This window comes from Amblyomma maculatum, chromosome 1 (genome assembly GCF_055883805.1).
Source record: "Amblyomma maculatum isolate TAMU_Amacu chromosome 1, ASM5588380v1, whole genome shotgun sequence".
Lineage (NCBI taxonomy): Eukaryota > Metazoa > Arthropoda > Arachnida > Ixodida > Ixodidae > Amblyomma > Amblyomma maculatum.
The window spans coordinates 286,242,665-286,259,192 of record NC_139344.1 but is presented as its reverse complement, the minus strand read 5'-3'; the positions used below and the strand labels follow the sequence as shown (position 1 = coordinate 286,259,192).

Sequence of the window (16,528 nt, the reverse complement as noted above, 5' to 3'; positions counted from 1 at the left end):
CCGTGAGTTCGATATAACCAAAATTCGATATATCCGGGTTCGACTGTATCGCTCCTGAAAGGCCCACTGTCCACCCTCCAGTCGAAAATATTTTCTTCCCCGGTGACTGTGAGACTTTGCCCCTAGAACGCAAGGCTGCAAAATCTTTTTGAAGACTAATTATTTACGCAGTTACAGCCACCGCAATCACCCGATTCTGTTGTGTTTCTCTCCTCTCATTCCCTCGCGAGGGAGCGCGCGCCGCTGCATTCAGTCCCGCCGTGGCGAGGGAAAAGCGCGCCCATCCTTCACCCGTCAGACAGCGAGACGGACCAGTGGATGTCGCTTTCGACTTCGATGTCATCCTTGCGGCTCGTAGAGAACGGGGAAGCTGGTTTCCCGACGGGGAGGATGAGAGCTTTGATTTGTATTGTTGCTGCTTTGCGGCGCGCCTATCGCTGTAGCATTTTGCACAAACTATCTCCGGTACCTGATCGAAGCACTGGGCTCCTTTGCTTAAAAGGTCCTTCTTTGGACAGTGGCCCTTTAAATATAATTGATTAGCTAATTTTAGTTGATTGTTCATTATTATGCTAAAACACACGCATAGTACAGTCCGTAATATGTCATGCTGTCCATTTGCACAGACTGCATCGAAATACCTATTCCAGGCTTGGAAGTAAAAATCTGTAAACAATGAAAAAATTGTGCGGTATGTGGTGATTGCAAAGCTTATCCAATAAAAGTGGCATGTTCTTGCAAAAAAAAAATTGCCTGCGTCCCAATTTTGTTTTTACTGTACTTGGCTAATTAGAATATCATTTGCAGTTTCATTGAATTAACAAAATTTTACTGGATATCTAATTGCTGCCAAGGTTTCCTTTGTGGCCACAAGTGTGCCTCGTGAACAATTTGTTGCTGTAGTTGCTGCAATGCATTGCTGGCACACTTAGCGCTTGGGGGTTGTGCAAATATTGAAATTTTCAAATACGAATTGAATATAAATATAAGGGGAAAAAATGCCTTTGTAATATCAAAGCAAATATTGAGTATCTGATTAGTGAGAAAAAAAAGGGGAAAATAAATAATTTCAAACATTATTTGTCTTGTTTATTTCAGAATTCACATTATTTGCAAATAATATTAAACTAGGATTACACAGGAGTGTATACTCTACTGAAAAATCTAATATAAATTTTCTGTAGGATTCTGTAATATGTACTGGGTTTTTCTACAGGAAGGACCTGCATGAAACTGGGTGGAGCTGTTATATCGCTGCTGAACACAGTAAACTCTCATTAATTTTACTTAAAGGGACCAGAAAAAATGTCCAAATTAACTGAAAGCTCGAATTACTAAGTTGGCTTTAAAAAACTGCCAAGCGGTGCACTCACTGTTGGGAAGGCTGTCTTTATAAAAGGGAAGGTCCCTATTTTCTGAACGACCCTGTCGCATTTTGAGGATGCTTCACTGCAGAGTCCACGCTGTCAAGCTTTGCCATGAAGCACTCTGTGCGGTGAGACAGTGAATTCAAAACTTTTCAGTATATATTTGGTAATTTTTAAATATTTGAAAATTCCAAATATCAGTCTTTCAAATGTGAATACAATAACAAACATATTCGATTTTTATTTGAAATTTTGAGTATTTACACACCCCTACATGGCACTTTTCAGCTTCTTAATTTGTGTTTTGCCTTCTGGAGCAAGTCAGTGCATTCATTGTTAGCATTGCATGCCGATCCTTTCCTTCTATATAGAAGCGGAAGGGGAAAAAGGTTGTGCATTGCTTCAGTCTTATTTAACATATGTAGCATTCACATGTATTGGCTGAATCTTGTGGTAAATCTTGCTTGAAGAGGGCATGCATTTCGATTCATCGAGGTGTAGCCTTTTGTAATCTTTGTAATGAAGCTTGTGCTGATTTTGTTCCTTATGTCAGTGGAAAAATGCTAAGAGCCTTGGCATTTTTCTTTGCAGAAGGACAAGCGATATCTCGTGCTGAGTTGTATTCCTGATGAGCGACGTAAACTGCTCATGGCATATGTGGAAGATCTTGACCGCAGGGGGCCACCACCACCACCCACCGCATCTGAACCAACACGACGCTCCAACAAGTAGCTGCAGCTGCCTCCGCATCGTCTTTTAATGCCGATCATGCCATCCCTCATTTTGTCCTACGCTTGCATCCCGCAGATCCACTGAATTAAAGGGCCCCTGTGAGAGGCATGCCAATACCATTGGTAGGGCTTCTTGAATGACATCCCCTGGCTGGAAGACTCTGCTGGTACCGTATTTGCTTGATTCTAAGCACCCCCCTCCCCCCCCCCCCCCCCTTTTTTTTCACAATCTGGATGCCCAAAGTGAGAGGGGGGGGGGGGGGGGCTTCTCCCCTCTCCCTCCTTTGCCTTGTTTTCACGTCAACACCTTGATGAGATCGGCACGAGAGAAACGATTCATTGCATGCAAATTATTTTTGTGTGTGTATGTGTGTGCAAAGTTAGATGGGGTGTTTAGAATCGCGAAAATATGGTACTTTGCACAGCAGGGCCTGCTGTAAACAGGTGACGAGGCCAAGGGTATGACCCGGTCCAGCCTAGTCAGGGATACGTTGTGATTACACTGGGGAAAAACACACCAGATATGGCTCAAGCACATAGGGGCAAGTGCCTCTCAAAGGAGTCCAACCAATGATGTCGATCTATCATTCTTCATTTGTATATTACAGTCGACTCCCGTTAATATGAAGTTCACGGGGACCGCAAGAAACTTCGAATTAGCATACTTCCAATTAACCATAAAACACACAAACAGCATCTTTATTAGTAACGAAATGGAGATTTTCTCTTAAGAAAAATAGTCTGTTATCTTGCTTTGCTCCTTGTTGCCGAATCGCGCTGCTGAAAGCAAGTTCTGCAGGCTGTAGACGTGGCGGAATGCTTCTTCCGCATTACCTTCAGTGGCAAAAAAGTGCTCCACGAGAGCAAGGCCTGCAGCTACATCGGCAGCCTTTGGTTGCGGCTCGTCTTCAACGTCGTCGTCGTCGGTGTCCTGGGTCGATTCCTGGGGCCGAATAATCTCTACAATCTCGCTATCCGTCAGCGCACCGCATGTTTCGACCGCCTTGTCGACGGCGACATACTCTTCAAAGTTTACGTCCCCAAGAGCATCACCAAAATCAGTGCCGTCAAGCTCGCTTGTTGACGCTTCCTCCGAAGAAATTGCTGAGGCATCCCCCAAAGTTGCCACAAAACCGCAAGCCTCGAAGCAGTTTGCGATCGTGTCTTGCTTTACACGATCCCATGCTCGCGCTAACATATGCATGGCACTGAGCAGGCTCACCTCATACTTTGTGGAGCTGTCCATACACAAAACCATGCGCTCGAGGAGGTGCCGCCTGTATAGGACCTTAACATTCTTTATGATGCCTTGGTCCATTGGCTGCAAAACAGATGTGTTTGCAGGCAAAAAGGCAAGGCGTATAGCACTCAAGGCTGGCACATTCACGTGAGCACTGCAGTGGTCCACAAGAAACAACACCTTGCGGTTCGAGGCAGCAAACTTGTGGTCCAATTTAGTTATCCACCTCTTGAAGATTTCGGCCGTCATCCACGCTTTCTTGTTTGACTCATAGTCCACAGGCAGCGTCATTATGCCTTTAAAGCACCTCGGCTTGGCGGATTTCCCGATAATGAGTAGGCGGCATCGTTCCGTGCCAGTCATGTTTGCCGCGATCAGCACCGACACCCTTTCCTTGCTGCGTTTGCCCCCAGCACAGTCGTCATCCTTGAACGTCAGGGTCTTCTCTGGTAACAGCTGATAGAAGAGGGCAGTCTCATGTGCTTTGAAGATGTCTTCCAGCTTGTATTCGCTTAGGTATTCCCGCAGCTTTCCGTCCTTCCACGCCGCGCATGTTTCCTGGTTAAAGGACGCTTTTTCACCACACATGCTTTTAAAAACCAGGTCATGGTGATCTTTAAAGCGCGTCAGCCATCCATCAGACGAAACGAAGTCATCGATCCCCAACATTTCTGCAAGCGTTCGGGCTTTCATCGCAACGATATCTCCGCTGAGCGAAAGTTTGTTGCTCCGGGCCTCTCTAATCCAAACCAGCAGAGCCTTCTCCAACTCTGGCTAAGCACCTGTGCGCATTCGCTTCTGAGATGTCTTGAACTTAGTTGGAGAGCGTGTTCGGCTTGATACCGTACTTCCGCGCAATGTTTTTTTTGGCGGCACCTCCCTTGTCCACTTCTTCGATACCTCGACTTTCGTCGCCAAGTCGAGCGTGCGATAAGAGCCACGGTTTGCCATGGCTATCAACAGCACGACTACAATTCCGAAGCATAGAATCACCCGTGGCACAAACTAGCCAACACTCTACTCGCACAATGCAACAAGGGCGCTCGACCAACACACGCCTAGACAAAGTTGACATTCGCTGCAAGCATAATCTCGCCACTGCCAGTATGCAGCACTGGGCGCACCTATGGTACCCGCTTGGCCTCCGCGATGAATAATCGCGCCGCTCCAAGAAGGGCGGCGCTGCAGACGGATCGACACTAACGTGGAGCACGGAGCTGTTGTGGAACTTAAAAATTGCACATTCTACCGAAAAATGACGGGCGAATCGAGGATCCCAACTGAAAATTAACTTCCAATTGAACAATAATATTGGCTGAGGACTTCGAATTATCGAGCGATTTCTTCCATAGGATTACATGCAAAACTGACGGGACCAGCACTTCACTTCTAATTAACCGAAAATTCTAATTAAGGGGAGATGCTACTCGAAGACACTTTTTCTTTAATATTTGACTTAGAGCTATGAAACTCTGGTTAATAATTCAGTTTTTTATGCTGATTTCAAATCTGCAATTAGTTTTATTGTAAGTTGCATAGTTTTTGTTCTGTTCAGTGACAGTGTGTAAAATATACACTCTTTTGCCCCCCTTCTTCGTCATACTAAACTTCCATAAACACACATCGTTGATGGCTCATTTTGATCCATATAAACTGTAGAGTGCCAAAAACTAATAATAAAGTACATATAAAGTATGCTAATGACGTGAAAAATTTGAACCTGGCAAGTCTACATTGTCAAGACACCACCATGTGGTAATTTTTTTTTTTTTGTAAATATTTGATCAGCATTTATTCTTGAAAGAGATAACGGCACTCCTCACACCTCAGAGAAAATGTGTGCAAAATTTCATTCAGATATGAGCATCAGAAGTACCAAAACCATGAAGGGCAAATGCTAAAAATTGCCCAAAATTGCATTTTGAGAAAAATGCATTTGAAGTTAAAATTGCATGTTTATTTAAAAAAGAGGGCTTCAATTCCTATCAAACTTTGGAACACAAGAGGAAAATTGTCCATAAAGCAGCCACTGGCACTAGAAACTTCCTGCAGCATATGTCGCTCTCTCATGACCTTTGCGAGTGGACTTCGACATGTGCTTTTTTTCTTCAGTGTGCGGCGATTTGCGTTCGCTTCCGCAGTCAGCTTCAAGGACATTTGTTTCTGCATTGTTATTTCTCTGGGTGTGCCAAGCTATGATGCATTGGCTTCTGGAGTCCAATAATTGAGGAAAATCGCATTAGCTGCTCATATCCAGTTCCTATAAAACAGGCCGCCACAGCAGCTTTGACGTTGACGGCGAAGCTTTCATCCGAGCTCCCGCTGTCAATCTCTGCTCGCATCCTTGCTCGCATCCCTGCACGCCATAACTCGCCGCAATCAGTATGCTGGGGAAAGCACACATTGCGGGCAGGCGGAGTTCTCACAGAGTAGTTCAAGAAACGAAGCGAGTCTGCGCTTTGCGGCCGATTCCCGAATACTGGAAGTCCTGAACGCTGGCTTGGGCAAATCGCGCCGCCCACAAGAACGTTCACCGCTGCCAAGTCAGTAACTACAGATGACGCCTTATCGCAGGCTATTTCCTCACCTTAGAAATGCCCAATCTTTTTTTCCGAGGCACTCACACAATCTAACGCCGCTTCAAATTCCTCGGAGGCATCTGAAACGCTGGAGGGATCGGCGTCGGTTCCACTAGGCCTAACTGCCACAGGAGTTGTCACTGGACGAGCCTTCTCTTTCGATTTCGCCGACGTCCTCTATATTTGTGAACAGAACGGTATTTCACTCCTCGGCGACTGCACTGGTTCAATTGTGCTTCATCCATGACGAAGATAAAGTTGCCGAACGATCGTCACTCGGAAACGCACCTCGACGTAGCATGGAGCCAGCAAGTGGGCTTCGCCACATGCGCGCACGCGGCGGCCAATGGCGAGGCTTGATTCGTACCACGTGATTTAAAAACCAGTCGCAGTGCTCGAAAAACGCGACGTAGGCATGCTTTTTTTTTATTATTGCTTGCGTTTTAGACGCCGGGCAACTGTGGTGATTGGGAGAATGCGGCTTGGCTGATCTCCTCACGTGATCCGAAACGGCGATCAACTGCGCTATGCCGACCGCGGGACGCTCGAAGATAGCATACTTTCGGTCATTTAACTGCCACCGTGTGCTCTTTAAACGTAATTTCAGCCCATTTCCTGTTTAAACTCAGCTTTGATTTTTATTTTCATGAAAGTAGAGATACTAAACTTGACAAAACAAGTAAAAAGAAAAAATCAGTCATTTTCGAAAAAACCCGCGTTTTTCGACCCGCATCTCCCCTTAAGCGGCTTCGAATTATCGAGAGTCGACTGTACTAGATCATATCTCACTGTCTTGGAAAGCCCTCAAGCCCATTGTTATGCGGTGGGACTCTTCACATGCACTGCATTATAAAGCATTGTGAAATGTGTCAATCGTTGCTTAGCAGAGGTGAAAGCACAGCTCCATTTGCTCCATTCTGCTCCAAACTGCTTTTCCAGCTCCATCCTGCTCCAAAACTGCTCCAAACTGGCCGCCTCAATGTTCTGCCATAAAATTTAACAGAACACTGGTTTTTGCTGCACTGGGGGCTATGAATGATATGCCGCCTTAATCAAAATAAAGGCAGTGCAATGGTGGCAGAGTTACAATTCACCTCACGCTGAGCTTAGTACGTATAAAAGTTTCGTAAACTAGAAAAGCATAGAGCATAACAAATTAGCAAGTAAATTTTAAGTCACAGCAAGTGATTAGAGGGAAATAATTACGAATTAAATGTTTTGTGAATGACATAGCACCTTCTCCAAGCCTTTTGGATTGCCGGAGGTGAGAGAAATGAGCGAAGCACTCATGGTGGGTACCTTAGCCGTTGGGAAAGTTGTCCAATAACACAGAACAACTCGAATTGTTCAAACTGAAAACAAGCAGGTGCAGCTAGAAGCAGTATGAGAGAACACGGTAGTGCATGGCCTCTATGCTTTGCAAAGCGCTGCCACAGACAGGCAATAAGAATTGGCGGTAAAGGCGCATGCAAAGTAAGCTTGTTCAGCTGCTCTTTCAGACCATGCGCCTGGTGCTGCCCATTCTCATCTTCTGTTGGTGGCAGCGCTGTGTGAAATGGAGTCACGCGCTTCTGTGTTCCCTCTCATTGCTCCTGGCTGTACTTCACCATCGTGCCTCTTTGTTAGTACTAAGCGTGTCAGGCCTAGTTGGACAAAAGCATACTTGAAGCGCAAGGGGATGACACCATAAAGGTGCCATTCACTAGTCATATTCTCGATTGTCGACATTTTTAAATGATAGGGGTCATGATGCCAATTTTGAATTATAAACTGTTTATTGCATCTTATTCCTGATATGCCAAGAAACTAAACCTTGAAGTTTCAACTGCATCGGAGCTGCAGGTGTTTTTAAAACTAGTATTTTCGTTTCTTCGTGAACAACTCGCTTATGACAACTTGCGCAGCTGGTGATGGCATAGGCAGACGCCGCGTCGTCTGCTGCATGTGCTGTGCACGAGCAGCGCCAACCGCAATTACACAAAGCCGCAGCTATGTCTGTCAAACAGCAATCATGCCACTTACCGATGTTACCGCACACTGAGCTTTTTGTCAATCTTTGTTAACACTTTTAACCTAGGGAATAGCGGTATCCGTGGGCGGGATTCAGGTGCACGTCGGCTTACAACACCGGGTGCCACAAGCTTACAGCAGCGGCATCCACAAGCGCGAAGGAGGACGGCGCTCTGGCTGTCTGCTCCTTCCTAATTGTCGCTAGGCCTAAATTACTTCACATTGAAGCCACAGCCATGCCACAGTGGAATGCACTTTCTAATAGATCAGTAAATGGGCCAGTCGATCCTGAAGCTTCTTTGCTCCTAACCCCACAGCTTCGTAGTTACGGAAATTGTTATTTTCAGCGATGCGAGATTATGGGGCACCGCAGCAGCTGTGAGAAACCCACCGCGTATGGGTCGGCATTTCACAACAAGCATTCATTTTTTTTTTTTTTTTTTTTAAGTCGATATTTATTGCCTCAGGGCATCAGTAGGTTATGAGATGAAGGATGAATAAATGATTAAATGAATGGAAAAAGGTTGGCTGATTTTATGAAGTCCAGAAGTGAGCGATGATGAGGTCCCTGCGTCCAAGTGACGTATGAGGCAGGATTGGTTGCTGAAAGGCCAGCTATTCTCAGGTGCCGGAATCGTGTTGGCTTGAGTGCTGGGCAGTCCCACAGCAAGTGGTGGATGTCGGCCTCGACATCTTCGTTGTTACAGATCGGGCATCCTGGGCGAGGATATAAGTGTTGGAAGTATGACCACGTCATTCATTTTTTAAATTCCTTTTTGAAGCTACTATTATTACGAGAAAAACAAATTTTAACACTCGTACTGGCACAAGGGATCTGCCATATCACTTGTGCAGAAGGCACAGTCGGTGCAGCGGTACCGGCAGAACTAAATCGTGCTTCACTGCAGTCTGTGTTAAGAAGCGCGAACATAGTACAATTATCAGCAGCTTATCGGTGCCGGCACAGCAGCAGACGATGCGGTGGCCGGTGTCGCTCTATGACATCACCAAGCATTTCAACATGGTTATCGGTGTCGGTGGGAGGAGCTTCGTGGTGTTAACTGCAGCCTCTTATTTCGAAATAAGGAATGCGTCTAGGGCGCTCAAATTTTGGAAATAGAATAATAAGGTCCAGTATTATCTGCCAGACTACAAAAATATATTGGATGACTGTGGCATGACCCCTTTAAGGAAGTTCCAGTGTTGGTCAGGTGAAAACGGGAGCCACTGGCAGAAGGCTATCAAGCAGAAGAGTCTGGAGGAGGAAAAGGCTACCCTTGAGTGCAATCTATCCTTCGTGAAGATATTACTGACCAGTGCCCCGGAATTTTTTAGCATAGCATATATAGGATCAAAAAAGATATGCACAAGCAAACGCGCTGGTCATTGATGTGAACTCCAAACTAGCGGTGGTGTTTGAGCACATCAAAGTGATAGACTCGACATTTCAACCTATCATGTCAAAATAGTAGATGTAGTTCAGTTACGACATGCAGAAGCAAGCATATGGTTTGCTGCTAGTCTTTTCCAAATTGTTTCGCAGTTCATTGTGTTATTTTAAATATCTATACAGGGTTCATGCGGGTCCTTGAAAACCTTGAAAACCTTGAAAACTCATGAATTTGGATGAAGTGTTTTCAACGGCCTTCAGAGTCCTGGAATTTTTGTGTGGCCCTTGAAAACCCTTGAATTTTGGTGTGGTGGGGTAGATGGTCATTGAAAAATGCTAGTATCCTTTAAATTTTCTGTTTTCACAAGTCATCTCGTTGCAGATGGCTTTACCGGAAGACCACCATGAGGCAACTCGTTTTGCGTGGGTGTGTGGTAGTGTAGGTGCGATTTGAAGCAGATGAAGTCCCATGTCTTTGCTCGGCGCCACGTATGACTACCGTACCTCAGTAACCCACTCCAAAAGCAAGGTTTGGGTGTGAAGTGAAAGGAGACATTGCGAATGTAGTTCAGGCATGGCACCTGGTGCGCCATAACCATGGGGAGCCTACGTAGTAGCAACGGCAGTGGTTCACGAGCACACAAAAAGCATGTGTGCGGCACTCTGCAAGAGCAGCGCAGGCTTCACCTAAAGCGATGTCATAAAATTTTCTTTCCACTGTAAAAAAAGCAAAATTATACAGGCTTCAGCTTTGCCAACAGCTGTGCTGCCACACAAGAAAGTTTCCTCCATGCATACAGCAGAGGTCGAGCACTGCTTGGCTGTAGATGGGGCACCTTGCTCTAGTCTGTGCATGCTTTTTCACAATTCTTTGGCACGTAGGGGAGACTTTGTTCTTGTTCTGGAGAGACCCTATTCCTCCGCAAATTTGTTGCCCACCGATGGATCGGGAATGTTTAGTTACAGTTGTGGTATGCCAGGCTGTCTTTGGTCAGACATCAATAAGTATGTGGAGGCAGCAGTGAAGAAAGAAGTGAATCTTCCAAAATGCTTGGCATTTCAAAACATATTAACATGCTGTCGAGAGCCACTTGTGCCAACAAAGCTCAACTTTGCATTAAATTTAGCCATGGTCTTGCAGCATTTTCTTTTGTTATACCAAACAAACAAGTCATTGGTATTCTTTTTGGCGGAAGACCTTATCTGTGCAGTTAGAAAGCTCTTGCTGAAATTTGTTTAGGCCTCAGTTCTGTGCATCTACAGGGATAATAAGCATTTTGAAGATACCTGTAGAGCATCCAAGAAACCACACTTCACTCGAGAAGGTTGATATTGGCCACAGAGCAGAAAAGGTTCTGAAAAGCTGTTAAGTTGAGCTCGAAGGAGGTGTTCCTCTTGGCAGTAACGAAAAAAATACTAGACAAAACCCCACTGCAGTCTTCTCTAGTTCCAGGCCTTACCTCGCTAGACCAAAGGCAGGTGTGCTCAAAGCCTGCAAAGAGCATAGAGGGCTTTAAAAGAGTTTTGGATGCATTGATTGCTACAAACAGGCTAACAGAAATGCAAAGGGACACTGCACTTTCAGAATATACAGATATTCTGCAGGATCAGAAGCACAAGCTAATACTTTGTCACTTCACATGCTGTGAACAACTTTTGTTACAATTGAACATAACTTCGTGCTACAGAGAGCTCTGGAGAGTTCATAAACTATTGCTTATTCTGAGTCATGGGCAGGCAAGTGAAGTGAGGGTTCAGTGTGAATCGGCAAGTTGTCGTGGAAAATATGAAAGGTGTTTCTTATATATCCCAACTGATTGTGTGCGATGCTGCGGAAAGAGTAGGGGGCATAACTAACATGAACATCTCGGAAGAGTTGAGAATATCCGTGGCTTCCGCAAGACAGCATTACCGTGCTTTTCTGGAAGCTAAAGAGAAGCGGGAAGACAGAAGTGCAAAGCAACAAAATAAAAAAGCGATGTCTTGGAGAAGCTGTCGAAGATTTGAGGAAAAAAAAGAAGAGATTGGAAGCGGCTTTTTGCAGAGTTGAATGCTTCTGCGGACACCTGTGCCGAGAAGGCAGAAGCTACCAATAAACTAACATTGATTGTTAAGTCAGACAGTTTGAGGAAGACTGCTAAAGAAAAGGTAAAGGAGATTGTGAACGTCAGTTCTGAACGTAAAAAAAAAAAGCCGAGTTTTCATGAAATGTTGAACTAATGTACAGGAAATTAGCTTCCTTGGTCTTATGAGAAATCTCTTGTGCAATAAATGTTAGATGCTTGAGATGTAAGAAACGTTTCTTTAAAAAAAATTATTTGTTTTCAAGTCCTTGAAAAAAATAGTCTTGGCTCCTTGGAAGCCCTTGAAAATCATTGAATTTTGTGGCTGAAAATCAGCATGAACCCTGTGTGCATGTCTTGGCTGTTTGTCTTGTCAGAGATGCAGGTGTAGTCAGCAAAGCATTGAATATTGAAAGGAATCAAATTGGGTATTTTTGTATGTCAGGAAGCAAAAATTGCCATTAATAAAAGTGTATGAGCCTAAAAGTATACTCCAAAGCATAATTTGAATGCTCCAAAGTCTGGTTTTACTGCACCAAAGCTACTCTAAATTGGCTTGCTCCCGGAGCTGCTCCAAAATCCTCGAGCCTGCCCCTGGGTTAGCCACCTGGGCTCTCATAAAATATATGAAGTGGTTGGATGCTATTTTATTACAATAAGTTGGATCCACTGATTGAGTGGCATCCTTTGAGGGAAAGTAGCTGTTTTATTCTTTCATTGTACGATATTTACCTAAGTCTTAACGCACACCCGATTTACATGACTGAAGCAATAAAAAAAAACAAGTCTTGGTTCTAATGCGCGTTCAATTTCCAATTTTCTTAGCAGCAAATGAGCTTATGCACTGTATAATGGTGATCATAGCTGGCAGCTACGGGGTAGTTACAGCTTGTACCTGAATCTAACGAGCATGGATTTAAAGACCCATTTTCATCTAAAAGAGGTGCACATTGAAATTGAGTAATTAGGTGCACGGCTGCTATAGCCATTAATAGAAAATATATTTGTGTCATATAAACAAGACTGTTGAGTTTTAGTTCTTCACTGTACTGTGTGCAAGGTGTTGAGGTCTGCCAAAATAGTATTTTGATGCTAAGGTGGCTTACAAATAAAAATTATCTGTGAAATAAACATTGCATAGCCATTGTGTTGAGGAAGATAACATGCTGGAAAACGCCGTTGCGGACTGCGCAACTACCGCAGAAAGAATATTCAAAAAGCAGCTATTGAGCAGAAGATGTCTCTGTGCTGTTACCTACAGCATATCTGCAAGCACAAGAATGATAAAAAATAATGTAGTTTGCTGAAAAAGATTTGGTGAACAGCGAATGTTTACCGCGATAAACAAGCTAACAGCCATTGACTGAGCAGCGACCAAGGGTAGGGTGCCTCAATCTACTGGCACAAGATGCACCTGTGTTGAGACCTTGCTTCTGTCAAACTTTATACAAGATGAAACCAAACTTTATACAAGATCATCGTGTGTGTGTGTGTGTGTGTGTGTGTGTGTGTGTGTGTGTGTGTGTGTGTGTGTGTGTGTGTGTGTGTGTGTGTGTGTGTGTGTGTGTGTGTGTGTGTGTGTGTGTGTGTGTGTGTGTGTGTGTGTGTGTGTGTGTGTGTGTGTGTGCACGTGTGTGTGTGCGTGCGTGCAAGATGGACCTACATGAAACCAATTGTAGCTGTAATATTGCTGCTGAATACAGTAAAGTAATACAGCCTTAGGCCAATTAGTAAAATGCCTCCAAAAATGCTTTGTTTCCAGTTCTCTTTTTTAAAATAATTATGAGCATGTGTTACTGTTCTGAGCGGAATCAACATGCCATCTTTGTATAGGGACAAGGCTGGCCTGATGGGAGAACATTGTGTCAGAGTTGAATGTTGAATACTCAACTTTATTTCTAGTTAACTGTTCCGTGCTGAACTCAATGGATTGAAATATGGGCTGATTCAACACATATATCTTTGGCTGAAAAAAAAAACATGTATTCGATCCAGGCCCATGTGCTGAAGTAATTATCAGGGGAATTGAAAACTGCACACTGCAGCCTGTAAATCAGCATTATCTGCATGCATGCCTAGTACTGGCGTGTTTAGAGACACATGGAATGTCACATACTACAGTCAAACCTCGATATAATGAACACGCATGTAACGAATTATTAAATATATCAAACTCTTCCGAAATATTTTTGTCAAACACATGTATTTTTAACTTCCCATAGCGAACGCAGTTCGGCATAAAACGGATATTACGAACTTCGCGACGCCAAGCACTACCTCACTTTAATAGCAGGAGGCAGGCTTCGTTGCACTACATTCATGTTGTGCGGCGCAGCAAATGTTAAGGACTACCTCGCAGGCGCTGACAGCGCCACAGATGCCACGACGGCATTGGGAGTTGACAGCCAAAGAAATCTATCACCCCCACGCGCCTGTTTATGCGCGTGGAGGTGATCTCGGAGGTCATAAGAAATTGTTCGCATCTCGCAATCGCTGACAGTGCCGCTTCAGCAGCGGCGGCAGCGGCACGATCGAATGTTGCTTTTGCCTTTTTGGTTTTTGCGTCTTTCGCGTTTTTTTGTTTTAGTGTTAGCAGCAGCGTCGCGGCGTGACCGTTGTAGCATTCGGCGGAGCCTGCGTCAGTCGTGTCGAGTGTGGTGCACGGGTGTGCATAGTGCTGTGATGGCAGTGAATGTGAAAAAAATAGCAGCACTGACGTTAAAGACCAAGTTCATGATAAAATCAGAGCCTTCAAGGCAGTTTACAAGAGGAGACTGATTGATACTCTTCTCGTGAAGCTTCTTATGAAGCAGGACTTGAAGATCGACTTGCTGGGAGCATTAAAGCGGCATGGGACAGCGTGAAAGGCGAAACGATTGCCAACTGCTTTCGGCATGCAGGTTTTGTTCCAGCAGAGGCCCGTGCATCAAGTGACGATGGGGACGATCCCGACAAAGCAGAAGCAGAGCTCCGCGAGCTCGATTTTTGCGTTTTGTTGATTGCATGCCCGCAACAATGACTGTAGAGGACTTTGTAGGTGGCAATGACATCACGGCGACTACGGCTGTACTGAAGGACGCCGAAATCGTTGTGGAAGTTTCTGAACATCCCGCTGACGAAGCTCAGGCTGACCCTGCAGACGATGAGAACGTTCCGACTTCACAAGAAACACTTGCTGCATTGGACTTACTGCGCCGCCACTGCAGTGCTATTGAGAGCAGTGGGTTTGCCCATGTTGAGCATTTGCAAACTGTGGAACAGGGCGGGATGCAGAACACGATCAACACAAAAAAGCAGGCCGGGATAACGCAGTTCTTTGCGCGTAAATAAATGGACATGACCCAAGTAGGCACCCTCCGAGTTGCTGTGCCTTCTCTAATTGAAATTTGCTGCTCTTGCATGTATTTTCTACGAAATTTTATATTACGAATTACGGATAGAGCGAACTATTTTCAGATTTTTTAATTGCTCGTTATAACGAGGTTTCACTGTATAATACACACACAGCAGAAACTCATTGCAAACTCTTGTGCACACATTCTCATTTTGCAAATCATAGAGCAGTTGCCGTCTTGAGATTACCACTTTTCTCAAGTACTTCTATATATACTCCTCCCCAAGTGAACCCCGGTATGTGCATGTACTCGCTGAACATGAGCAAAGTTGTATAAAATATTCTCATGAATATTTTAGAATGAGAAGTACGTTTCTCAAGTACTTCTATATATATTTAATTTGCAGTAAAGTTAATCGGGGCCACATGCAACATTTTGTTAATTTAGCCCCTTGATTTCTTTGTCGACAATATAACTAAAGCTTGTCTCGTGTTTCGAGATATTGGGTGCCGTGCTTAGCTAGCAGTTGCAATATATGCCCCTCTTTTGCGAACATGTGATTTATATTGAATCTTGCCCCCATGTTATCATCATCATCAGCCGGACTATACCCACTGCAGGGCGAAGGCCTCTCCCATATTTCTCCAATTAACCCGGTTCTGTGCTAGCTGCAATCGACTGGACCCCTGCGAACTTCTTAATCTCATCCGCCCACCTAACTTTCTGCGGCCCCCTGCTACGCTTTCCTTCCCTTGGAATCCAGCTTGTTACCCTAAGCAACCATCGGTTATCCTCTCTTCGCACTACATGTCCTGCCCATGCCTATTTCTTCTTAATTGCCACTAGAATGTCGGTAACTTGAGTTATTTCTCTGATCCACTCTGCACACCTCCTATCTCTTAATGTTACCCCTAGCATTTTTCGTTCCATAGCCCTCTGGGTTGTCCTCAACTTAAGTAGAACCCTCTTGGTTAGCCTCAACGTTTCAGCCCCTTAGGTGAGTACAGGTAAGATGCAACTGTTGTATACTTTCCTCTTGAGCGATACTGGTAAGCTGCTAGTAATAATCTGCGAGTGCTTGCCAAATGTGCTCCATCCCAATCTTATTCTTGTTATTTTCTTTTCATGGTCCAGATCTGTGGTTACTACCTGTCCTAAGTAGACATATTCGCCTACTATTTCCAGTGCTTCGCTACCTAACGTAAACTGCTGTTCTTTCCCGAGGCTGTTGAACATTACCTTAGTCTTCTGCATGTTTATTTTCAATCCTACCTTTCTATTTTTCCTGTCTAGGTTACCACTCATTCTTTGGAGTTCATCTCCTGAGTTACTTAGCAAGGCAATGTTATCAGCAAATCGCAGATTACTGAGGTATTCTCCATCCACCTTTATTCCTAACTGCTCCCATTCCAAATCTGCTTTTTCTAAGCAAGCTGTGAATAGCACTGGTGGGATCGTGTCTCCTTGCCTAACACCTTTCTTTATGGGAATTCTGTTATTTTTTTATGCAGAACAATGGCTGCTGTGCAACCACTATATATATATCTTCCAGCACCTTCATGTACGGCTCGTCTACCCCCTGATTTCGCAATGCCTGCATCACCGCCGAGGTTTCTACCGAGTCAAATGCTATGAATGAATGCTATGTATAAGGGCTGGTTATATTCTGAGCATTTTTCTATCGCCTGGTTGATGGTATGGATACGATCGATAGTAGAGTACCATTTCCAAAAACCTGCTTGATCCTTTGCTTGATTGCAGTCTAAGGTTGTCCTGATTCTATTAACGATTACCTTAGTAAATGCCTTATATG

The 16,528-nt window shown here is 44.5% G+C and overlaps 1 protein-coding gene across 2 annotated transcripts in view; it reads left to right on the top strand.

The window, feature by feature from the left end:
* The window catches only part of LOC146206743 (transcription elongation regulator 1-like), a 294,887-nt gene extending 283,354 nt beyond the window's left edge, over window positions 1–11,533 (top strand). For both annotated transcript variants that reach the window (XM_084591554.1, XM_084591557.1), the window contains one exon: window positions 1,959–11,533. In XM_084591554.1, the coding sequence (XP_084447680.1) occupies window positions 1,959–2,099 (141 nt within the window). In that variant the 3' untranslated portion in view covers window positions 2,100–11,533. The remainder of the gene's footprint in view (window positions 1–1,958) is intronic.
* Window positions 11,534–16,528: the final 4,995 nt, after the last annotated feature.